Source organism: Chamaea fasciata, unplaced genomic scaffold (genome assembly GCF_029207755.1).
Source record: "Chamaea fasciata isolate MVZ Bird 193981 ecotype frontalis unplaced genomic scaffold, bChaFas1.0.hap1 SCAF_2, whole genome shotgun sequence".
Lineage (NCBI taxonomy): Eukaryota > Metazoa > Chordata > Aves > Passeriformes > Sylviidae > Chamaea > Chamaea fasciata.
The window spans coordinates 83,326,268-83,352,687 of NW_027094087.1; the positions used below are offsets into that span (position 1 = coordinate 83,326,268).

The window sequence follows — 26,420 nt, forward strand, 5'->3', positions numbered from 1 at the left end:
AGTAAAAAGCTCTCAAAAGTCCTCTAGCAGAGTTAGAGTGCTGAAGTTCTAGTTATGAGTGTGAGTCATTTCACATTCTTGCACAGAAGTGCCACGAAAGGCCCTGGACACCTCAGCAGGCTATTTATCTTTCTTGAGATATGGTATATTTATCTCATTTTTAAGAGACTATAGAAACATTAATTTTATGGCATAAAAAGCATAGCCTAAGGAGAACTTCACTGGGTTACATTTGTCTCATGATAGGAAGTAGACTGAGTCTTCTTCCTTTCATAACTGCTGATTTCTAAGCATCTTCTAATCAGAGTAAGCTGCACATGCTGTAGAGTCTCCAGCTATATTTTGCAAGTGACCTCTACTGTCTGTGTCTCTCTTTTTTCTTCCCAAAGCAAGACCTAAATCCAAAAAAGTCTATTTCAAAGTTACACCATTCTCCTCCTGACACAGCATTCTTCTAACAAAGCCCTCTGAATGTCTGAGTCCATAAACTAAAGTTCATACAGATTAGCCGTTTTTCTCTCCTCTTTGTCTTAAGTTGTGGGCAGTGTTTTAGTTCCAGTGAAGGTGCCTCACAGATCCTGTGCACAGATAGTGCAACTACCACACTTGAATAGCTCTGGCAGAACAAGTTCAGTGGCTTGTTGTGTTAATAGTGGTTGGCCCTCCCTTTCCCTTTACTTGCTCAGCCTACCGGCACAAAATCTACTTCAGTGTATGCACTGGCTCAGTGATGTGACAGCGCTCAGTAAGTCTTCAAAGGACCATGCCCCTGAGCTGGTCCCAGTAACTGGTTTACTTGGTGCTACGGGTTTTAAGTTCCAACTGACTCCAGTTAAGCTAGTGACATTTCTGGAAGCTAGGCTCCCAAAGCTGAGATGTCTTTACAACACACACCACCCCCAGACCTCCAGGTCTTTTGTTGGTCAGGTAGAATACCCTAAAGCATGGTGCACTGACCCTGTCTCAAGCCAGTTGGATGGAGGCTGAGTGCTCTGTGCCTGTCTCCCTCCATGGGCTCTACAGGGAGGTAAAGGTGGTGGTGAAAGGGAGGATAACCTTAGAATGTATTGCAATTTGTTTATCTGTACCTGATTAGACACTTTAAGAGTCTATTTATATGAATGGGTTTTGCAGTGACCTCTTTGCAGATGTAAAAGAAAAAAGGAAATTACTGTTTTGTCTGGATTTTATCTGGATTTTTTTTTTTTTTGGCTTGTTTGATTGTCATTATTCTTACAGTGTTCCCTGCTCCTGAAGTCCAGGCTGTTAGCTCTTCACTTACATTCTTCCCTCAGCAAAAGCTTCTTCTAAAAGACTCCCCAAATCAACTCTTTAAGCAAAATACTGAACAAGACCTGGTCATTAGCACATAGACACTCGGGGATAGAGGGTTTTCTTTAAAAAAACTCAAAACTGATCAAAAAGTCCCCCAAAAATCCGAATTTATCGGGATTTTTGCATAGGGCAATGCTTAAATGTGGAAATTAATCTTTGAACAGGGTGATCACTTAATATCCAACTGATGGTGGGAATGTCTACCATCTTCTGTTGAACCATTTCCTTAAAATGTAAAAATCATCTGGAGCACTGTGTTCAGTTCTGTGGCCTCCAGCATAAGAAGGACATGGACCTGCTGGATGGACTCCAGAGAAGGGCCATGGAGAAGCTCTGTGGAGCTGGAGGGCTGGAGCATGTCTCCAGTGGAGACAGGCTGAGAGAGCTGGGGTTGCTCCACCTGGAGAAGAGAAGACTCTGAGTAGACCTAATAGCAATTTCCCGTGCCCAAAGGAGCTACAAAGGACTTGGAGAGGGACTTTGTATTAGGACATGTAGAGATAGAACAAGGGGGAATGGCTTCAAACTGAGAGTAAGTTTAGATTAGATATGACGAAGAAATTCTTTACTATGGGAGTGGTGAGGTACTGGAACAGACTGCCCAAAGAATATGTGGGTGCCCCATCCCTGGCAATGTTCAAGGCCAGGCTGGATGGGGCTTTGAGCAACATGGTCTAGTGGAAGGTGCCCCTGACCATGAGAGGGGTCTAGAACTAGATGTTCTTAATGGTTCCTTCCAACCGAAACTGATCTGTGATTCAGATCAAACGAATCTATGTATGAAGTTCTTAAGGTCTGGCTGGCCTGACTGCAGCAGCTTGTGTGTGAGCCACTGCTGTCAGTTCCCTGTAGGATCCAGGCAACCTGCTTCCCCTTGCACCTGCACACAAAGGGATGTTGTGTCAGAGCATTCCCATGCCTGCAGAAGGAGCTCCTTCTAACTGATTACAGATGTTTTACCCATGTACTATTAGGCGGGTGCTGCAGCCACCCCCTGGCCCGGGGGCACCGACACTCCTCAGACAGCTGGCTTTAAAAGTTGGACTCGCCTGTAAAGAGTGGTTTTTTTATTATTATTATTATTATTTTTTTTTTTTAAATTTTTTTTTTTATTTTTTTTTTCCCCGGGGAAAACCGATTTGTGGCCTGTGGTCAGGCAGCCGGCAGGCGGCAGCCTGTGCCTGCGTATGGCTTGCGGAAGGTTTTGCCACAATGTTATGTGTTGGGATTTTTGTTTGTTTTGTTTTTTTGTTTGTCTGTTTGTTTTCTTCTTGCAAATTGTCTCCCCTCTTCAACTGTTGGAATCACGTCTGTACAATAAACCCCTAGAGCTCCGTTCACGCCTTCAGCTTCCCCCACTTCCCCATCCCAATTTACACACTCCTGTCCCTTCTCAGGGCTCTCTCGCCCAGCCACCACCTCACTGCAGCGCGGGACCTCCATCCTGCAAGGCCTCTACTCCCATGTCTCCCTGAATTCTGTAAGAGTCTTGTGGAGAGTGTGATGGATAACTGGCTAGCTGCAAAAGGTCACGCAGACATGAGAGAGTTTTGCTGAGCACACAGGAACTCTCATGTAAACCAGCAAGGCAGTAAGCTTCTATTTCCTTGAGCACAGCTGCTATACGATAACAAGACTGATAACAAGACATTGTAGCTGAAAGATAAGAGGGAGAAGCCTGGTTAAACTAAAACTTACTCAAACAATGTAACCACAAAGGAATGTAGAAAGAGGCGTAGCTGACTTTTAGTCTGAGCACCAATCCTGAGCTTAACTTTTGCAATATGTATGAGCTGATTATAGAAGATATAAATATGTGTATGCTACCTGAAATAAACGAGATTTGCTGACCATGATAGCATGAGGCTCTTCTCCTGCGGCTCCGGTTAACCCAACAGAGTCTCGAGAATGCCAGTCCTCAGAAGGCAATGCCATGTCTCCAGGCTCAGCAGCTGCTGGATTACAGCAGCATCAGGAGGCTGGGGACTTCACCCTTTGCAGAGGCCAAGTTTGGCTCTGAGCACAGCAAGATTTCTCCTGTGTCCTATTTCACTCAGAGTCCTCAGGTGGAGCTGTGGTGCTGGATCCCCATCAGCCCAGTGAGCAGCCCAGGCACTAATGAAGCCAAGGCCTCTTGTGTGCACCAGGGGCTGCTGTCTTAACATAGTGGTAAGGTCTGAGCTGCTGGGTCTGAGCTGCTGGGTCTGCTCACTAAGACCTGCTCTTGCTGAGCTGGGAAGTTCCTAAGATCCTTGTTCCAGCACAGGCTGCCACCCAGCTGCAGGAAGGCACTGAGGAGCAGCAAAGACCATCCTGCCCTGAGATCTAGGGTCTTCTGTTGAAGTCCTCAAGATGCTGCAGCTGGGTCCCTTTTTTACTTTCCTGGACACTTGAGTGTCCATCCCAGATCAACAGCATGGAATGTGAGGTCCTAGGAAATGGCTGCATGCTGCCCCACATCCAGTAGGTCTCACCATCTAGTACATGGATTAGGGAAATTAACTGCCCTCCAGCAAACACCCTCCTTTTGACTAAGGAAATGCAGCAACTTGCTGAAAGCTGTTAAGTTCTCCCAGTTTGCAAGTGTGGTATTAGAAACACTTTAGAACCCAGTGAGGGAGTGAATATAAGGTATCAGGGCTTTTAGGGTTGGGTGTGCCTGGGAGCCACCACCTGGGAACAACTCTCTTGGGGGCAGTTTGAAACCATTCCTTATTGGGCAGACAGACTGACAAAGCTTCTTATAGCCCATCACCCTGCTTCCACCTGCTAAATAGCCCTCCCTGCAGCCCTGGGCCAAGAATTTGTGGGGAGTCTTAGACAGGAATCTTTGACAGGAACTTCATGGAGCCTAATTGTATGTTTGGTGCATAATGAGAAAGGTTTACCCGCACCACTTCTCTTGCCACTGGTGGATGGCAAGAAAAGACAACCCCAAAACCACAGAAGAGTCAGTAATGACAATCTGCTGTGGGCTGTCCTGCAGCCCCACTCTGTACACCATGCTCTGTTGTCTTCCCAGTCATGCAGGAGGTCTGCTCTGCACAGCTTTTTTCTCTGCAATCTCTAACATCACCCTACGAGATAACGGGGATCATATATGTAGGATAGGTAGGGTTTTGTGGAAAACAGCAGCACTGGAATGTACTGTAAAATCCTAGATGTCAAAGGGATTTCTGTTAAAGGGATATACTCTGTGTTTCCAAACCAGCCTTCCTGCCTTCCTACAGCTAGAGACACTTCCAATTTATAAGAGAACACACACCAATTAAATACGAAGAGTTCTTGTTTGCACATGACAACATTAGATACTGCAGTACCTTTCCTTTACTCAAAATAATTAAATATAAACACATGTTTTGGCAATGGCATTGCGGGAGCGTGTGTGTGTGTGTGTGTGTGTGTGATTTTAGATTGTAACTCTAGGGGTAGGTTTTCAGCTGAGTTTTCCTCTATCCCAGGATGGCAGGGCCAGGGTTATGTGTGTCAATGGCCATGTGAGGATAAGCCTGTGGTGGGAGGTTTTCTGAGCTGCAATACTGAAGCCCTGCTCTGTTTCTGTGGGCCTCAGGCTAAGAGCAACAACTCTTCTCCATGCTGCTGTGACAACTTGTAGGTGTCTTTGCCACAGGAGGGACAAGATCGGCTGTCTGACTTGTGGGGAAGCTGTTGAGAGATGCAGGCCTGGAGGGGAATGTATATATAGAATATATGCATCCCTCCTCAGCTAGTAATTTTTTAGAATTTCAGTTTCTGCCTGATAAAGTGAAGGTGACAGTGCAGAGGAAGTTTTTTTTCCCCCAGTCTTAGAGGAAAAGGGCTTTGATAAATAATAGGATGAGCAAGACAAGAATTATTATTTCTGGGCATTACTTTGAGAAGATATGATATTTCATAGCCTCGTGGACACTAAGATTAAATTCTTGATTTTTAAATCCAAAAAGCCTCTTCAATAAAGTAACATAACCTGTTGATCTTATTTGTACATAAAATATCGAAGAAAAATTACTCCTCCACTGGTACTTTTAAAATGGATGTTCAGCCGCTTGGGCTGGGGAGAAAGGGATGAAAAGGGGTGACAGATGTGGCTTAAATACTGTATTAGCCCTTTTATTTATTTAATTTATTTATTGTCACTGTATTAGCCAAACGCAAGATGGGTGGTGGCTGGACCAATTTGTTGTTGTGGCTAAAAAACTCTTGCTGGTGCATAGCTCCAGAATGTACCCAAAATAGACTTTTCTTGGCTAAAATCTCTCGTTACCTTCATGTGATATAATCTCACCTATGTCTCATTGCTGATGGAGGCATTGCAAGGTAAGAGAAGAGGAGAAGAAGTAAAAGTCGAGTTCTGTAACTACAGAGAGATGTGATCATTTGAGAATTTCTTGAATGCACCGATATCTTAGAAGCTTAGATACCATGGAGATAGTTGCCTTAGCAATGTTTTAGCCACATAGGCATTCATAATCAAGCCTGCCTCTTGTTGTTTTTTTTTTTTTCCCCCCGAAGCTTTTGTGAGTGTACAGTAAAGCAGTTTATGGGTTTTTAACTAGACTTCAGATTTTCTCTCAAGCTTCTCATCCTTGACATTCTTTTATTTTTTCATTGACATTAATTCTGAAAAGAAATGTCTTTCAAGCCAAGGCTTTGTACATATAAGACCTTGTCTGATTTGGTCCCTCTTCATCTCAAGATTAAAAAAACTCCCACTTAGAGGGTGAGAAAGGATACATTTCAGAGGTCGCGTTCAGATTTTTGTCTTTTAAAAACCAGTACAGCCTGAGCTGCTGTAGGTTTAACATTTCCACAGCATGACATCATTTCAAAATCTGTGTATTTTCACAGTAGGAACTCAGACAAACCAAATGTTATGAAAAATTGAATAAGTGGGCAGATATGTCTATTATGATTTGCAGAGTATCTTAATAAAACCAATATATAAAAATATAAAGTGAGATTAAAGACAAAAGCAATTATCTCCTCTAGTTGGAATTGGAAGTATTTGCATTTCAACATTTGCATTTATGTTTTGGAAGACAGTTTGGTGTAGAAGAAGAGAATAAGGGTGTCCTCACCCCTGATATGTAACAGCTGTGTTGATTACCCAATTCAGCCTAGCCCCTGATGAGTCACAGCTATATCCAATAAAGATAAATGTGATAAAAGGGAGTGGGTTAGCTGGTGAGGGAGGATCATGGAGGAGGGAGAGTGGTTCATGAGGAAGAAGAAGGAGGAAGGTCTTGAGGAGAGAGAATCCCTGCTGTGAGGTCAGTCTGGGTCTGCAGTTAGAGCTTGTTGTTGGAACCTGCAGTCATAGTCTAACTGGGTAAGAGCCTGCATTCAGAGTCTGTAAGCCAATATATGCAGTCATAGTTCAGCAGGAAATAACCAGCAGTCAGAGGCTGCAAGGTAAACCTACAGCAGGAGCTTGCTGCAGCCAGAGTCAGTGAATAGTTGGAGTCAGGATGGCTGAGCTGTAAAGAGGAAAAAAACCAGGACCCTTTTTGTGCTGTGATAAGAAAGAAGCCTGTGTCTTGGCTCATTTCTACCCTTTAACAAGAGGGCTGCTGTGACATTTTTGAATTTTAGAACAGGCAAAACTGCTGCCTGGTAAGGCAGCAGGCTACCAGAGGTGACAATAAAGTGTTGGTGGGGCAGTGGTGGCCTCTGTATGGTGTGTGCTTGCCCTCCCAACACCTCCCAGCTTTAGATTCCATGCAGGAGTAGAAAACCTGGCTTTCCAGGACTTTCACCCAGGATTTTGTCTTTGATCACAAAAGCTCTGTGATTTTCCGGCCATTGGGAAGCCCTGGACCAGTTCAGTGACAGTGTGTTTGGTTTTACATCACCCAGGTTTGTGCTCCTTACACCAGGCATCCCTTTATGGAAATACCTAAGAGGAGAGGTATAATCCACTGAAAATTGAAATGTCTTCATTGTTTCTTGGTGTATGCTAGCCATGTCTCAATATGGGAGCCCTGTGAAAGCAATAGATGCTACTTTCTTTTTTCCAGTTGTTTACTGCACTTTCCCTACCTTTCCTTTCATTTTTCTCCCTTCCAAGAAAACCAATAAAGTACCATTATGAAACGGCTTATTTATGTTGATTTTTTTCTGGCTGTTAATCACAGTCTCATAGACCAACTCATGTTGGACTGGACCTCAAAAGACCATCTGGTCCAACCTTTTGTAGGAGCCTCAATGAGATTACCTAACCTGTTCAGCTGTGCTTTCAAAATCTGCAGTGATGCAACCTCTACCCCTGGGGATGCTGTTGCTGTTATTCTTACTGCAAAAAATTTCTTTCTTGTATTGAGATGAAACCTATCCTCATGCAACTCATACCCATTGCCTCTTTTCTTCTTTGTGTGGCTGCTTGTGAAGAGAGAGCCTGTTGTCTTTGTATTTACTTTTTGACCACTGAAACTACAACAAGGTCTTCCTTGAACCTTCTCTTCCTGAGGGGGAAAATACTTAAATCCTATTGCCTTTTCTCATAGGGCAGATTCTCCAGCTCTTTGATCATCTTTGTGGCCCTCCTTTGGAGTTGTGTAGTCTGCACTGTTTTTGAATTGTGAACCAGGACTGGACACGGTACTCCAGCTACTGTGCAGTGATGGGAAGAGTCAAGTTTGTTAATCTGCTTATTAGGACAGGTGAAAAATATTAGGAGAGGTGAACTAAGTGCATTAAGAATAGAAAGAAATACAAGACTGGGGAAGGGTATGCCACCTGGGGAATTTCTGATTTAGATTTTGTTAGGAAGACTATCTTTACCTGGAGTCAAGACATGTGTTTGTGGTGGCTTGTATGTGAAGTCTTTTTTTTTTTTTTTTTCTTTCAGTAACTTCCATTCCCTTCTAATCTGCAAGGCCATGAGAGCTCCAATCTGCACAAAATCATAATTAGCTGTTTGTCATTTCTGTTTCAAGTGATTTCTCCCACTGGGACTGAAGCAGAGCCTATTATTGTGCTATTTTTGCCCCACAGCCCTGCAGGAGTACCTAAGTGTCCTGTGCTGAGATCTCTGCAGGGAGGAGCAGGTATGTGCTCTGACAAGGCTGTGGTCCCCCACCTGAAGGATGCTGGAGACTGATGGATGTATTTCCCAAGCTCTTGCTGTCCTCTGCAGTGGCTTTGGCACTTTATGCTGAAATATTCCCATGGTTAAACTCCACAGCATGTGTTTAAGACAGGCTGATTTTTAATTCAATTGTCATGTCTGAGTTGTGCACTTTGTGGGATTCTGAAGTGGTTTTTATAACTTTTCAGATTGAATTTTAATGATGAGAACATAAAAGCTTCTTGACTCTTACACACTGGTTTTTTTTGTTATAATCACATCATAAAACCTCATTTTCATCAAGGTTTGATTCACATTTCATAAATGCCTCTGGCAACTGCTGGAATGGCACATTGTCTTCATAAACTCAAGTACCTGCTCTGCTCAACAAGGGCCCATCATCTGTGGTGGATCTACAGCAGGATAGGGCTTTCTGTGGGAGCACAAGTGTTGCGGTCTGATCTGGTTGTGCAGGTGCCACGACTTTCCTTGTCAGAATTGCCTTTAAAAGACAGCCAGACCAGTAGAGGTACCGGCACCCTTAGGTGCAGAGCGATCAGCTCTCACGTGCGCTCTCAAATGCAGAGTGATTTGCTCTTTGTGAGGCTGCCTGAGCAGCAGAGCCGCATTTGCCACCCTGGATGGTGCAGGAGTAAAACAGCAAGATGAGCTCTTTCCAATCTCCAGAAGAGCTGCTTTATTCCATGAAGTTGGAAGAGGAAAGAGCTGGGTGGCCCCAGGGGAGAGGGACTATATAGGGTAGCCAGAGGTGGGGTTTCACAACTTGGCCAATGGGGAAAGGAATTGGGAAAGGATCCAAAATGCATCAATGGGGGAAAGGAAAAACCAGGAACTGAGGGTACAGCAAATCAGATGTGAACAATTAGCATACTGTGCAAGGATTCATGGAACTGTTTAATTTTGCTCACTGTGAGCAAGAGGAGAACACACCAGCTTAAAGGCAGCTCACAAGTTGCAAACCTTCCCTGGGAGGGTAATCTCCTCTGTGGTGTTCTTAGGGGTCACCACACACAAGGGCTGGTGGAGAGTGATGACTTCCCGTGAGGCTGCTGCCGCTGCCACCACAGCTGCTGGAGAAAAGCTGTGTGGTGGGGGTGAAGCAGTGCAAAGGCATTCTGCAGCAGTGACTCTTGTGCCACTGATGCAGAGGTGATTTTGGCTTATTTTATGGGATAAGTCAGTGCAAGTCACTGGGAGATTTGTGGGAGAAAATCATGGTAGACATGAAAAAGTAGAAGATCCCTCTACTTATCAAATTCAGTGCTTATAGTGGCTAATTCTGAAGTTACAAAGATGTTTAAAATATTGGAATTTTTCTTGGTTAAAATAAATGAACAAGGGAAATACCCAGAAATGCACTCAAAGAAATCTGATTGGCATTTTAAACATACTTGTACTGCAGTAAACATTGAGTCAGTTCCATTTAATCCTAGTATATTTATTTTCATTTTTTAGGAGAACGCCCCCCAGGGACAGATGTACTTGGATAACAAAGATTACAGTACAGTTTCTAGACAACAAGAGATGGAGCTGAATCAGACCTCATCACATCAAACCAGTTTATCTGCAAAGGTGGCAGCCAAACCAGTGGCCAGAAGTTGCAATGAGCTGCAGTTATTAAAGGAGTATCATGGTATGGTAGCGAGTCTTGGAGAGCCACAGATCCTGTGTGAAAAATCAACAATAGGGGAGGATAGCTGCATTGCTCTGGGGGAGGATTTCACTCCTGTGCCCATGCAGGGAAGGTAAGAATAAGAACAAACAGAATGTGTTTTCTCCAAATCAAAATTAATTTTTATTTCCTTACAGGACAGACTTGTATGTTCAGTAAGTGAATATTTCTCCCACTGACACAAAAAAGCCAAACCTTAATGGAACATTAGGGCAGTTGTAATTGCCATGGAGGGGTCATGGATCACCAGATTTCTAAACTAATCTCAGCATTAATAGCCACCACGGGCCAATATTGCTATGTTTTCAAGATCAGACAATTGGCTTTTCTTCTTTACTTAGTGTCAGAAAACACACAGAGGTAAAGCAGTTTCCACATCCTATCCTATACCTCTTTCAGAAAAATGCCTCATAAAGATGTAGAGAGAATCTCTACAGCTGAGGCTGCAAACACTAAAATGGCACAATACAGCATGAATCTGACAGCTGACGCACCACACATCAAGTGGACAAGAAGTGTCCTCTCCTGCATCAGGAAAGGTGCAGGTTACTGGGCAGGGATGCTAATCTTTCCTGTTGTGACAGATACAACATCAACAATTCTATTTGTAAGTACTTAAAAATAATTTATAGACCCCAAAATATTTCAGGTGGACTTTGAAATCTTTGAACCAGCAGCAACCACAGTGAGTGGAAGGCAGCCAGGGTGAACTGTCAGTTTTTTTGGGGGTAGTTTTGAGGATCTTTAGAGGTGTCATGACAGAACCTAAAGTGAGAGAGGAGTGCTGCACCTAATCCAAACTCCTGCAGAGCACAGGCCTTGAAGTGCTGCCTGGCAGTGTCTGCATTGAGAAAGGCTTACACTGCAGATGTGAAGTAAAGTGCCAGCACAGTATCTGGAACCCGATGCTGGAGACCTTTGTTGCATGGCTACAAATCAGGAAAATCGTGTTATGTGGGAGGTGCATTCCTGGGGGTGTCTCCATAGTTCTGGCTGTCCTGGTGACATCCCTGGTTTAGTGAGCAGGGCTGAGATCTGTCCCATGCCCCTGCATCTCAGTTAGGAGGAAATGTGCTTCTCTTGGGTAGAAAGGAAGCACAAATTGGGCATTTTGGTTAGTTCCCTGACCTGAGCAAAAGAGCCAGGCTAGCTGGATGAGTTTTGTTGTGCCCTTACTTACACACATTGTTAAGTGTGGCATAGAAATCTACAGCAAAACCCAATCAGTACTTTAATGTGCATCTGGAAGTGTTTCTGTCAGAGTGAGAATTGGAAATCATTATAGTTATGCTTTCCAAATATTAAGGAAGTAATCAAATTATCAGCTTGACCAAAAAAGCCCTATAAATCCTTTTGAATTTTTTCTTTTAGTATTTGAAGATTTTTATGTTGACTAAGAATTTTACTGGCAGAAACAAATCTTGTAAGAGTTCTTCAGTTCAGTATGTGAAGGGATGGGTTAATGTCTTATTCTGAAAGACCGTGGTAAGTACAACATATATGTGAGGATGGGGAGAAGGGAAGGACTCAGTGCATGTGAAGATAAGAGTTTCTTTTGTGAATTCATATATATATCTTGCTACAGCTGAGTTTTCCAGTGCTATTTACTTTCCTGTTTACTATCCTGGCGCTTGAACAAAATTTGTATTCTTACGCATGAGCTCTTATCGTTCTGCTAAACTTCTTCCCATTATTTTTCAGTGAGCGATAAGAATTTGTGTACAGGCGATACACAATTTCTGTGAACCTCTGAACCATCTGGCAGTCATCTCTGGTCTCAGGTGCCAGAGATGAAAAATACTAGGTCATGGGGGGGGCCACTTTGCTGTGAGAGCAGGGAATAATTCCAAGTCTTTTGTTAACACTGTTAGTGTTGAGTAAACTGGAGTCACCGTGTGTGATTTAGGAACAAAAGTACAATTAAATAGCCATACCCATGCTACCTTTCAGACAAATGCGTATTTAATCTTCTATAGTAGTATATTAGTGTTCAGAAAAGGATCTCTGGAAATTTCTTCTTGTTGATCTTTGCCTCTTGCTCTTCCAATATTGATTTTTTTTCTTTTTTTAGCATGAAGATTAAACTTATCAGTCTCTCCTTAGCATGTATTTTAACCAATATACATCAGGTGCAGTTAAAATACTGATGTGACCTGTATGACCATTCTATATGAGTAATTTCCCTTAAATTGTTGGAACTACCCAACAGAATGAAGACAAAAACCTGGATAAACTTTTAGAGTCACAAGTTGTTTGATTAGTTTCATTGGAATGAGAATTAGCTTTGTAAAAACGATGTAAGTTATTTTGCTTGCAAAGAAAACTACTGATGATTAAAAGAAGAGACTAATCTTCTTTTTTTTTTCCATATAGTGGTTCACTAAATTGGCACATCTTAATGCATCTACTTAAATTGCTGAACTATCTTTCAGGATAAGATTCACAGGTTCTCTAAATTTTTCAAATGTATACTGAGACGAGACTTTCCAAAGAATCTACTTAATGAAACAGGGCATTTATCTCGTTCTCTAAAATTACCGTTTAGAAAGTGTTCTTGTGTTAAGCAGAGCTGTTTACACTGGGACAGAGATGTCCACCCTATCTTGGACTGAGCATTTCCTTTTGATTGCAACACAGTCCTGCAGGTGTTTTGTGGTCAATGTACCTTTTGGGCTGCCTGCCTGTCAGAATGCTTTCTCATTTACTTTCCATGTTGAAGAGTGGTACCTTCCAACTCCATTGGCTTAGGTTCCTTTGGCTCTGTGTCAGGAGATCTGGACCATCCACTGTGGTCACTCCAATGATTCTGTATTTCCAGAGTGTCCTTCCCCTGAAATAAGCCTGTCTTCCTTCTTGTGAGCACCATAGTTGCTCCAGTCCTGCTTGCAGTGGGCCATGTAGGCATGCCTCTCTGAAGTGGACCATGAACAATCTCCAGTGACATCCTGTTCAGCTGGAATGCACCTGGCCTAGGTGTATGTTTACACTGAACTGTGGTGTGCTTTGGACTCTCAGAAATGCAGCTTTTACAGTACCAAAACATGCAATGAAGTCTGTGTTTTTTTTTTTTTCATTTCTCTCAAATTCCTCAGACTTTAAACAATGCTTTGACCAGGGTCCTTTTCATTACAGTTACATGAAAGTGACTTTTACAGTTGATGGACCTTGGTTCAAACTACCTTCATGAGCTCCTTACCTTGCAGGAAGATTCCACACTGCTTTGTGGCAGTATCGGCAACACTCTTCAGGTCAGCACTGACACTTCTAAAGACACAGGCACTTCTAAAGACACACTCCCTTCCATCATGTCTCTGTACATGTAGAATGTGGCCCCCAAAAAACCCCTTTGGTCTCGTCCTTATCAGTGCTATTTGCATGGGAAGGACATAACAGCATGATTTTATACGAACCAAATCTGAAATCCTCCTTTTTGATCCACAGGAAGGGGGTGAAGTCAGCTATTTTTGTTTTAGGAGTTCATGAGCGTCAAAGGTAATCCATAGAAATGAGGTAAATAGTAATTCTTGATTCCGTGTAAGCAATTGCTTTACATTACTCCACTGAAGTTATTATTCGGATGAACTCGGCTCTGGAGTTTTATGGTCATGTAATATGATAATCCTTAGACTTTTTCTCTATTCTTTGTGTCATTAACAAGATCCATCTATAGGATAACAAAAAAAAAAACCCTACAAAAAAAACCCTTAAATTTTTTTTAGTCTGTTTGAAAATGTGTTTCAGCAAGCAAAACTATTTCTTTCAGCATTTCCCCTGTCCCTTAGTTTCACTTACATGATGAAAAGTAAGAATAGTCAACCAAATCCACATCTTCCTGAATCTCTGGTCCCAAGGATCAGTAGGGAGATTGGCTTGCAATGAGAAGGTCAGTGAGTAAAAAGTGTCTATTGAACCCTTGGTTTGTAGCAAAACAGCAGGAAGATTGCAATTTTTTTTCCTGTTAGCTGGAGAAACTGGAAGAGGAGAAGGTATTGTATAGTGAGAAGTCAATAGGAGAGTGAAGTTATGCTTTTAGCCATAAGGGATTATAAATCTCAATTTTGATTTTTAATTATGTTGATGTATTGCTACTTTTAAAAGACGTTTATGAGATTTAGAATTGGATGTCAAGAAGATATGGTTGCTGTCTAAATAAGTAAAATTTATGTGACAATTTAAAAGCTTCTTTAATTTATGTGACACTTTAAAAGACAAGGAAAAAAAAAACCCTCAAAAACAATAAAACCACTTTTTCTTTTTTGTGATTCTAAGGCCAGATTTGATCTTTGGTTTTTTGAAAAAAAATGAGTTCATCTCTTTAATAGTCAAACAGACAAAACATCATTTCCACATCATAATTGCCTGTTTGTGTAGGAACCGTTCTGATTTTTAATGCCAATCACACAAACATTAGAGAAGAATCCAGGATGGATAGCTGACTTGACAGCAAACTGCCACCTTCATCATACCCAAGTGATGGTTATCTTGCTTGCTGTCTCAATTATGGCATTTCTGGCTGCCTTCTCATTTTTTTTATCCACAATGAATGTTTCTATATTTTGATTCCCCGTATGGATCTTTAAATCCTATGACACTGCAGTAAACAAATAATGTGGAAGAAGTTTTAAAGTCTGACTTTGGTAATTGATTCAGTTTGGTTCATTTGGTTTTAAATAGACCCTCTCAAACATTTATTGCTTTTGTGGAGGCATGTGGCTGCAACACGGCTTACCATGAGCAAACTGTGTAGGGGCATGGAACTGCTGAGATTCTCTTAGCTTAAAGCTCCCTGCTATTGTCGCTACAATATCATAAAATACCATTCAAAGCCTGAAAATCTCAAAAGAAGCGATAAGAATCTCTAGCAAAACTTTAGGTTGAATGGTAGAAAGTATAAGTGAAAGACCATGTTATGCACAAAAGGCAAATAAATAAGTTATTGTGGAGTTCTGCTGCCCCATTTTAATTTTCTGTTCTGCATTTCCTGGGAAAAAGGTATCTTGCCATGGTAACAGAAGGAAGACTGAAACCTAGTTGTATAACGTAACTTAGAGTGTTTGACTTCATTTGGGCAAAAGAGGTGTGTTCAGCAAAACACTAATTTTGATAGTTTCTGCTGTTAATGAAACATTAAGAGCCTTCACTCTTTATAAGTTTCTCTGTGTTCAAAGTTGCTTAATTTTCCGTTGCTTTGTATTATTCATCATCTCAGTGCTAATTTCTTACAATTATTCACATTATCTCAGATTGGTCATACACTACAATTTCTATTCTGCCACTGACAGACTAAAATCAGTGCTCCCATGTAGCCACTCAAATGCTTTTTGCTCTGACAGAACATTCTGTAAATGTGAACTCACCATTATTAATTTTTGTTTCTGAGTGCTCTGTTGAAAGAATTTGGGGGTACTAATTAACTGCTTCACACTTTCCCAACTGTCAGGCTAAACACTGAGCTTAGCACTCGGTGAAGAATTTGTAGTGTGCGCTAACCTCCAAAAGCCAAATGTTTCATTTGAGTGCCTGTGACATTCCACAAAGCTGTTGAATTTTGCAAGAGGCTGCTCTTTTCCTAATAGTTAATAATATGGTAATGTGGGATTTGTCTTTGTGAGACCTCTTCGGCCAGTTGTGGAAAGATGCCAGTCATATACAAGATGGGACTGGACAGCACTTTTCTCACACAAAATTGTTTAAACAAGGAAAGGTTTTTAATGTAAGATTTTTTATTTTTTTACATTGAAGGGTAAAGCCAACAAGTCAGGCTTCGAAAAGAAATGTGTTGCGAAGTGCCAGACACAGTTGGGCAGGAGGGTATGCTTGGAGCTTAAACAGCTGACATGAGGAGTAGCTGGCCATCTATGATGAAGCAAATAACTCAGACACTCAGCACCTCTTTGTGAAGTTTTTCATTGAAAAATTGATCTGTGTGCTTTGCTCCTGGCTGATGTGCATGTGTACAGGTGGCAGCTCTGACAGACTGAACGATCTACAGAAATCATAACTTCATTAGCAGCTGGACAAGTTATACTAACTAATAAGATTTCAGTTTTGTCCCAGTTTTTCTGCTATGAAGGTGTGCATAAGGTTTATGTGAGCAAGAATAACTGAGTTTTCATGGACAGTGATGAGGAAGAAGGAAATGAAAGCATAGGAAATCCACGTTCCTTACATAGAGTACTGCATCAGGTGGACATGCATATAGGCAGCTACTGCAGCGCAGGTTTTGGAAGGTTAATGGTCTGCACAATAACATGGCAACTTTTCCATGTCTCTAGCTGGAGAGTAGAACAAGATATGACCTGAAAGTGAAGCCAAACTAGTTGAGAAAGGGAATAATGAAGAGAAATCTAATATTTGACAGTAAATTTGGGCCATTGAAATTTAAGGTGTGGACCTCAATGAGCCTGAGGTGGAGCAGGAGCCTATGAGCTTTGCAGAGGACAGAGGGAGAGGAAAAAAGTATCTTGATTTCATGGTCTAATCAAAAAAGAAGTAATGCTAGTAGAAGTCACTTTATGTAGTTGTTTGGTTAGAAATGGATACACTATTTCTGCTTTACTCTGAGTAGTATTAAACACATATCTCCCAGTTCTTGGTAAGTGCAGGGGTCCATATGCCAGACTCCAAGACAATCTTTTTTCTTTCAATGTAATTTTTAAAATATATAATGATCATCAATTAAAACAGCAACTATTAATCAGGTATTCTGTTTTATAAGAAAATTTCTTGATAATCAGTGTTGTTTTATTTATATACTCTTGATTCTTCTTTCCAACGACTGTTTAGTTGAAAATATAAGGGACTGAAGGGAGAGGAGAAGAAGGGTTTGCTGTCTTTAGTCTAATAGCCAGGGTGATGAGGTAAGAGCTTGGTTAGCTTAGCTCATTTGACCAAAAAACTTCTCACATCCTCTGCCCAAACTGCTGGGGAGCTGCTGCCAGAGGAGGAGAGAGGACTTTGAGACTGAAGTGGAAGGAGTAGCATCTATGTGGACAGATATCAATAAAATGCAGAGGCAGCAGGAGTAGTGGAAAAGATGAATGGAGTCTCTTCCATGTAGCTACAAAGGGACAGTGGATGAAGGTGAAATACAGAGTGTGAACAGGGTATACTGAGCTATGGATTGAATTAGGTAAAAGCAAGTTAATGCTGTGGTTATAAGCTAGACTCTGAGGCAACCGGTCCCTAAATATAGAACTATGTAGATATCTATCTATATATATAAAATCTCAACCTCACACAAAGCTGCAGTTAACAAGAACATGAACTTGTCAGTCACAAACCCTGAAGCCAGACAGTCAAGTTAGCAGCATTACTAGCTTACCCTGAATATCTTGCACTTGTAATTACTTACAGCTTGGTCTTTGAAACAAAAGCAAGACGTGTTAACAAGATCCAGGCTATGATTCCTCATAAAATAAAACAATCTCACCCCACATGAGGGTACAGAATAAATATTTCCTTCCTTTTTTCCTTTCATAGCTTGCTGTTAGGATCAGATTTTTTAGAGCATGGTTCTGCTGGTGATAGGAATCTTTCAGCCTGCTGTAAACTTCAAATGTCTCTTTCATTAGAATTAATTAACATCAGAGTGTTTTGTCCTTTTGTGTTAAAAGCACTGGAAATCATTCCTCAGCTGCAGCAAAAATTCTCTGAATAGCAATGGTCATATAGTAAAGAACTGAAGTTCATGTTAAATTGAATGTAGTTGATGGAAAAATAGATTAATGTAGATGGGAGAAATTAGCCAGTCAAGTTAAAAAAAAAAAAGGGTCACAGTCTGTAGTCTGGAAAATCATATGGCTTTTTAGAAAACCTGCTATACATTAGGAGCTCAAGTGATTTACTCTCTGAAATACAGCAAAAGCTGATAAATGAGTCACCAAAATGCTTACAGACAGTGACAAAGCAAGCAATTCTCTGCTTGATAGGGACTAATGGGGCTGCAGGGGCAACCTGCAATAATTGTGCTAATGGACCAGCAGCACTCGGAGACCACACAGAGCTCTACCCATAGCAGGTCAGAGCTACGTCAAGGACAGCACCTTGAGCTGGAGCCAGGGCTGTGAGAACTGGATGGGTTCAGAAGTAATGCACTTGTGTTTGTTCTTCTCTTTTTATTTTTTTTTCTTTGCATATTTTTATGTTATTTCTTTTGGACAGGGTGAAATATAAAACAGATTGGCAGCTACAGCCACTCGGTTTTAAAAAGCAGAGCAGAAGCTACTGAGTCAGTACTGTGTGAACCAGTATCATTCAGAAACAGCTGTGAAAGGCTGAAGGCTTTGCTCTCACTTCCAGAGCGACTGTCTTCTCTGTAGTAGTCAGTAAGGACAGTAAACACAGTCCATCTGCCATTTGCTCCCTGGTATACTAGGGCAGAATTTCTGTAAGGACTCCCTTGCCTGAAGTGGAGCTCTGGCAGTGGGGGAGTTTGAAAGCCTGTCCCTCAGATGGCCACACTGGCAGTTACATTGAACTCATATGTCTGGCAGGGCTTTGCACTTGATATTTGAGGAGGAAACACTATTCTTTTGAGGAATTTACTGTAAGAAGTCTAATCCTGAGTAGGGTAAGTAAATATTTTGCAGTGACTTTTCCTCCCACTCTTGTGGTCTTATGCAATTTATTTTCACTGCTGCCAAGAAAATAAAAAAGTAAAAGCGGTTTCAAATAGTCTTTTGTTTCTAATCTTCCTAGAAGTGATAGGAGCAACTCTACCTCCTCAACCGTGTCAAAGACATGTGACCTGCAATCCTCTTTAGGAGTCTATTGACAGCTGGTTCAACATGTAAACTTCTTACAGTGAAAAGGATGAACCTGAATTTAGTGAATCTGTCTGCTGAAAGGAAAAATAATGAGGGTAACAAGGAACACCCTTCTGTTTTCTCTGATATGTCTTTAATCATATAAGCTAAAAGAAAACGGCTATGTTGTAATATTATATAAATATGTGGGGTTTTGTTGCATCTGTTGGCAGTATATATCTCCTTTTCCAGTTTGCTCTGTGTACTACATGTTAGGCCTCCCAGTGCTTTTCAGTACGGGCCAATGAAAAAAAAAAAAAGGTCTACAAAGTGGTGCAATGACATTTGTGTATTTTAGATATTATTTTTGGGTCACATTTACTTGGCATACTGAAGTATGTGCCTAAAAATAAGCCAAATCAGAACTGTAAGAAGTAGTCATGTTTCAGAGTAAAAATTTTGAACATCAGTATTTGGAAAACTGTTGTTTTTAACCATAAATAAAATGTCAACCAGCACTCCTTACAAACCTTTTCCTGGTCAAATGGGAGTATTGAAGAGGATTACATAGGTTGAAATATTCCAACTTGCCTATTTTGACAGAAGACAGACTGTCCTTGGCAGAAGAGAATGATTGTCATAAGGATTTGTACGTATGGGAATTGTACTAGTCACAGTTTTGAATCTATTTTTCTGTGGACAAAGCTGATACAGCTACACTGATGTTTGACTTGTCATGCTTTCCTTCAGCTGGAAATCTGATGTTTGTGAGGCAGAACACAAGAACTCTACATCAAAAGCAGTTAACAAAAGTACCAATCTATTTACAACTTGGAGTGTGACTGATAATTTAATTTTCTTGATATGCCACCCGAAAATGCTTTAGGCTCAAGCAGATAAGTTGGAGAACAGAAAATTCTGGCTCTTCATACTTCCTAAACTCTATATGAACCTGAAAAGATTTAGATCATAGGTATAATAATTTGAGATCATCTAAATTTAGTATTGACACTGGCTTCCTTATATGTAATGGAATTTGTTTACTTGGATGCAAAATTAATTATCTGGATCCTACCTGTGCTGTGTCTGTATCTCTTCAGGAATGAGGTCTTCAGTGTGTCATGGTGTGTATCACATTTAACCTTCATTAATAATAAAGTTGCAAGTAGGAGCATACTTTGTCCTATTGTGGTTACAGCATGTGGTTATTGATAAAAAAATTAGTATATAAACAGAATAATACTTCAGAGCTGAGACTGTAGCCATACCTCTTGTGATGAATGAAAAATATTGCTAGAGTTCATATTTTCTAATCAAAGACCTTTTAAAAATTTGTCTATGTGCTTTTGCCTTAAGTTTGTCTTAAGTTAAAATTGTTTAGCTCTGCCATGTGTCATGTTATTTTTTCTCTTCATCCCATGCTTTTTCCTAATGCTACTGGAGGAAATAATTACTGTAGCTTCAGTTCCTCCACTATTCTAATTAATTTTGATATTCCATAATCTTAAAATAGTACAAAGTGATTATTTTCTCTGTGACAACCTGCTATGGACGTCTGCTTCTCATAAACATTTTTTATTTGTTTGTTTTTAAAATATTTATTTTGAATTATAACTTACTTCTCGAAGTGCCATGACTCAAATGATTACATCATTTACGCTCTAAACTGTTATTTTTGTGTAGTGGAATAACCATTACTCTGTGTTGTTTCCTGAGGTGCAGAAGGGCTACCTCCCCATTAACTTTTAGTAACAATGTCTGATAGCGGGCACTTTAGTGTGTTTGTTTGTTTGCTGCTTATTGTTTTTGTTACTTTATTTATTGCTCTGCTGCCAAGACTATCCACTTACTTGGCTCCTTTGCATTTCCATTTTGTCAGAATATCCTTCAGTTTTCCTGCTATATCACACTGTATACATAATTTCTTTTTGCAAAGTGCCTGTGCAGATGATATTAAAAAGAGAGTTGCTGATGCAGTGACTGTTGACAATGATTTCTGGAGTTGTTTTATTGAAGAAATACATGCAAGAGTTGTATTGTTAACACTTTTTCTTACATTTCAAGCTTTTCTTATTTGGAGGTGCTGTTGGTTGAAGAGCACTAAACCTGTTTGATCCATTTGAGTTGATAATCAAATAGCTGCATAACTGTCTGGTTCAACATATGGCAAATGACAAGAACTGCTTTTTTTAACATTTAAATAGTGGTTTCAGTTCATTGTTTCAAGAATGCTAACAAGTGTTTTTGGTTGAAAATTAGTAGATTATTCAGGCACTGTATCTGCTTGAGGAATCAAAACACCTATAAAATTTCTTCTGTCTTTAACTGTCTGTATCAGCTCTGCTCCACTGCTGGTACAGAGGCTGTTAACATAGGGCAGCCCTGTCAGCATGGGCTTGCCCCTTTTCTGCAGATAATCCCTTGATGAAGAATTCTCTTTTTAAGTCAGGGACACTGACACTTTCCCTTTTCTATTTTCTTTTTCTTTGGGAGCAGAATGAAGTTTTATTTCTGCAACCTCATTTCCATGTAGCCAGAAATTTTCATGTGTATGTCAAGAGTTATTGTCCTATTTATTTTTTTGAGGATCAGTATTAAGGATTTATTTAGCTTTGGGATGGTGCTAATTTTTTAAACATACATAACAAATATTATGGCATATCTCATGAAGAATATGATATTTCAGGAAGAACATGAAAGGAAGTCACCTCTGTGAGGCTATGAAGTAACCAAAGTTACTCTATTCTGTATAGAGTTGAAGGGAATGCAGTGTCAGAGAGAAAAGAGTCTGGCATCTCTGTGACAGAGTGGGAAAAAGTGTATTAAGAAATATGATGTAGAGTTGAACTATATTGCTGGAACAAAGGCATCTGCTGTGTAGGAAGAGGAATTTCCTTCTGAATCCTGTGAGGTGTGATTCTGGTTTTTGGTTTTTCAGTGCACAGCAGCATGTTCTGACCTGGAAAAGGATTAGAGTTTAAACCAGGAGGAAGGGAGGCTGAAATTACTATTAAGCAAGGGAAGCTTTTTTCCCCCCCTGTGGTCAGTTACCCCACTTTAGGGAGGACTTGCCAAATATAATTTGCATGCTACTCTGCATGAAACTATCAAATTCTCAGAGTTTCTTTGGAATGTGGTATTGATAATCCTTGTTGTATGGGTTGATTTCTTTGGTGGTCATTTTTCTTCCCCTTCCCCTTCTTTTCACTTTGAGAATTTCAGTTGAATGTTTTTATGGACTCTGATCTTGTATTTTAAATTTGTCTCCCCTTGGTCAGCAATGAATCAAAAAGTCTGTGTTTCAAAGCTGCTTGTTCATACAGATTAGAAGCTCCTTCTCTGACATTGTAGCCATGAGGATCTGGATCCCTAAGGCCTTTTAAGGCAGAAAAAGATGTCTGGTAGGAAACCAGAACACAGGGCTATGGAATAAATTTCCTGAGGCTTGCAAACAGTGTATGTTAATATGTAACAGTGATCTAAGTGAACAGCTATTGCAGGGAAGAGCACCATCTTCCTGAGATAGGTGCGTCTCCCTGCATTTACTCTTGAATGGTTTCACTGAATATTATCCAAATATAAGAGAAAATATTTTATTGTTATGAGCTGCCTTTTTTATTCTGTTTGGATTTTTTAATTTGCTTCTCTGAGATTTTCAATGTTTTAAAAGTTTTTGGCTGTGGTATAACTCAAGGTGGAATGAAAATGACCAGTGGTATGGAATTACACTCTTTTGGAAGTTATACGGAAGTTGTGTTTGGAAGGACTTGTTGATTTTTTTTTTTTTTTGTACTTAATCAACACTAAACTTTTTTAATGAAAACTCTTCCAAATATAAAAGAGATTTGATCTAAGAGCAAAAAAAATGTACATTAAAAAGTACTTTTTATTACACTGTAACACAGGCATTATTTGTAGAAGGCTTGTATATTATTCAATGAAAAAGTCTTTTTGTTAATCTCAGAGTTAATTCCCCAGGTTCCTCGTATACACAACATGGGAGATGTGGAGGATGAAAATGATTTAAAGAGATCTCTCTCTTGCTAGTGGCTGTGATGATCCAGACTTTCAGATGGCAAAGCTTATATGAATAACCTCAGTGTCTTAAGCTCAGCCAGAACCTGAAAAGAAATTCTTAGTACCTCCACTGTAATTAAAATAATTTAAAAAAGTAAATATAATGGAAGGACTTCCAAGTGAAAAAAAAAATCCATTATTTTACCAACTTAACAGTGTTATTTCAAAACATGATGGCTATATCTCCCACTAGAAAGTATTTATCTGCAAATTTTACTGCCATTTCTCCTTTGTCCCCTCGGTCTCATGCTCTAGCTTTGAAGCAAATTTTAGCATTTTTGCTGGGTCCAGTCTACTGAGATAAGAATCTACATAACGGTACATAAATTGTCCTAGTTTTATTGCAATACCTGACTATTTAACAGACATGAGTATACTTGAACTTGCCGTGTTTCATTTTGTGACCAAAGGACAAAATACTAGTCCCCGCAAGCTTACAGTACTTTGGATCCATCATGTGGGTTTTTTGAAACAATGCTTAATTTGATGATCATTTGATATTTTTTAAGCCGTGTGGTGGCCTGCCTCTGTAACACCTCTCCAGGCTCAGAAATCAGCCACATTTTCTCATGTTGTTAATAAGTGCTTTTTTGGTAGATGTCTGGCTTTTTTATTTCTTTTTTTTAACTCTAAGGAGTGGAGACACTTTTTTTGGTGACAAAATCAATTTTATCTGAAAGTTATGGTTATAAATAATCTCATATTCAAATTCTGGGACAGAAACATATGGAATAACAATTTTCAAAGAAATGCTTTAAAAAAGGAAAAAACCCCAAACTTTTTCATTACTTGATCTCTAAGTATAGCTAGATAATTACTCTTATCAGTCTCCAAAACTGGGATGTGTGGCATAAGGATATATGAAAGGCCAGAAGAATCAATGCATGTCATGGCTTGTCAGTGCATCACTTGGATTAAGGAAAATTGTATCAAAATAGTCCTGCCTCACTATTGTGTATGTAGGTGTTCCTTCATCTGGGAAGTGGCCAGTAATCTTGTTTTAATACTGCTTCCTTTTCTTGCATAATTCTTGAATTCAGCTGCTCTCTAAGTAAGTCTTCATGCTTTAACATATGTTCCTCCAAGCCTTTGAGACTACAGCATTCTATCACTTCAAATAACTGCTTGACAAATAACAACCTTCTGTAGACATGGTTACATCATCTAGTTGTATCTCAGACCTACTCTTCGTTCATATTTCCATCATCCAAGTGCCCTACACTGCATCTTTAAGAGAGTCTAGTCAGATATAAAGGTAAAGAATTAAGTTGTGACCACTTTCTCAATGTTTGAGATTTTTCAAATTCCCTTGTGGTGTAGAAAAAAGGTGTGATTCCCCCTTTATTTGTCATAAATTCAGTTAGCAGCAGAGCTGGTTAAGCTAAAAGCCCATTGTGAATGCCAAGGCAAAATGATGCTACTTAAAAACTAAACCTACAGAATATACTAAGGGGTCACAAGTGCAGTCATGCTTTAAGAGTTCTTAATAAATTGCTTCCCTATTGCAGACTCATTTTTCAGCATACCCTGCAGCATTTGGAGGTCATACCTCTTGACAGGTTGTCAGTGTAATCCATAGGGAAACTGGGGGTTTGGAATTTGAACCACTACCCATACTGGTTTCTGATGCCTCTTCCAAATCTGCAGCTCACTGGCAGTCAGTAACAGCTAAACACTTTTGGCAGCATCTGCTCCTGAAATTTATTTTCTCCTTCAGACTGTCTGCAGTTTTCCATGTGGTCTCCTGTAGCTTTCTAATTTTCTTTGCTGAAGCAGAAAATTTAAAAGAGGAAACAGCAGATGCACTTTTCAGTGCAACTTTTCACTCCTTCAAGTGGTAGGGTTTTAGACCTGCTGTATCACTGCGGTCCTGCTGGATGCTCATGAAATCAGGGTTGACCTGTGTCCCCATCCTCACCCTGTCCCTGCTTCCTTATTGAGTGCTGTGGGACAGGCTCTGGTTGGGAAGATCATGGCCCTGCCAGATCCATGGCCTCTACCTGCTCCTGGCTTCATCCCACAGGGCAGATGGACTTCATGACACCATGACATGGGAGCAGAAAATGTGTGGAGAGCAGTCCCTCTGAGGTAGTCAAAAATCCTTCATGGCAGCTTAAGTGTTAATTCCTTTCTTTTATCTTCACCCACTAGAGTGAGGCTCTGGTCTGTTTACTACCCCTGAAAGTCTGCTTGATGGAGACCTTTCCTCACAGAGGCAGGGAAAGGCTCTTGAGATAAAAATTACTAAATTGTGGAGATATCCAGTTGTTTTTTTTTTTTTTTCAGAGAAGCACAATAACCCTACAAAGCCCAATTTGAATTTAAAACAGGAACCACAGGAAGCAGTCTATTTTCCAGGCTATTTTTGAACTTCAAATTGCCCTTGCAGAACATGTTCACTTTCCAAATACAGCAGAAATGAGTGAAGCAAGCACATTGTGTGTACCCTATCTAAGGAACCATTTCCGTCTAGGATAAGCTCAGCACACATTTCTCTACACATTTCTTAAGCATGTTCTTGAAATGCCTGCGTCTTGGTTTCTCAATGTGTTTCTCAATTTGGAATAATAGAATAATTCAGGGTGAAAAAGACCTTTAAGATTATCAAGTCCAACTTGATAATCTTTTCCCAGCGCTGCCAAGTATACCACTAAACCCTGGCCTTTAGTGCCACATCTACACATCTTTTGAATACCTGAGTTACCTGCTGGTACCTCAGCACTTCTCTGAGCCGTCAGTTCCAGTGCTTGACAACCCTTTCTTTGAAAAACCTATTTCCAGATAGCCAATCTGGACTGTCCCTGAAACAACTTGAGGCCATTCCCTCATGTCCTGTCAGTTGTTTCTCGGGAGAAGAGACGGACACTCACCTCACTACAACCACCCTTCAGGCAGGGAGAGAAAAGGTCTTCCCTGACCTTTCCTTCTCCTTTTCTTCAGACTAAATATCTCCAATTCTCTCAGCCACTCTTCATAAGACTGGTGCTCCAGACCTTTCACCACCTTATTTACTGTTTGGACACAGTCCAGCACCTCAATGTCTTTCAAAACGAGACCTGCCAGCTGGCTGTACCTCTCAGTGTTGTGCTATGAGGTGGTGCCAGCCCTTCAGAATCCCTCTGCAGGATCCTGTACAGTTCTGTCTCATAGAAAATTAGAAAAGTCAAATAGAAAATGAGTAAATATTAAATTTAAATATTAAATTGTATTAAATAATGTTTTCATTGTTCATTTTTTTCTGACATCTTAATGGTGCATGTGTTTAAAGGGTCTGGAGGTTATTTGCTGATTTGGTGAAGGTACGTAAAGCAGTCATCAGGAGATTTCTGGAAATGGTTTAGAGACGTGATCTCTGGAGTCTTTGATCCTTCCCTTTACTCTGAGTATATCAGCTGGCCATACTTGATTTGTGGTGGGTAGTCATAATTTCCCCATAGTGTGCTGCCTCTGAGGAGAAATCATCACGGAGGGTTGTGTCTCTGTGTGGGCACATGTATATGAT

At 40.4% G+C, this 26,420-nt stretch overlaps 1 protein-coding gene across 8 annotated transcripts in view; it reads left to right on the top strand.

Annotated features, from left to right (window-relative positions):
• The first annotated feature begins 6,527 nt into the window (after positions 1-6,527).
• The window catches only part of OCA2 (OCA2 melanosomal transmembrane protein), a 164,240-nt gene continuing 144,347 nt past the window's right edge, over positions 6,528-26,420 (top strand). For 2 of the 8 annotated variants that reach the window (XM_066176518.1, XM_066176521.1), the window contains exons 1-5: positions 6,528-6,605; positions 8,329-8,381; positions 9,878-10,167; positions 13,298-13,342; positions 13,536-13,586. In XM_066176518.1, the coding sequence (XP_066032615.1) occupies positions 9,899-10,167; positions 13,298-13,342; positions 13,536-13,586 (365 nt within the window). In that variant the 5' untranslated portion in view covers positions 6,528-6,605; positions 8,329-8,381; positions 9,878-9,898. The other 6 variants (XM_066176522.1, XM_066176523.1, XM_066176526.1 and 3 more) reach the window with 4 other exon arrangements.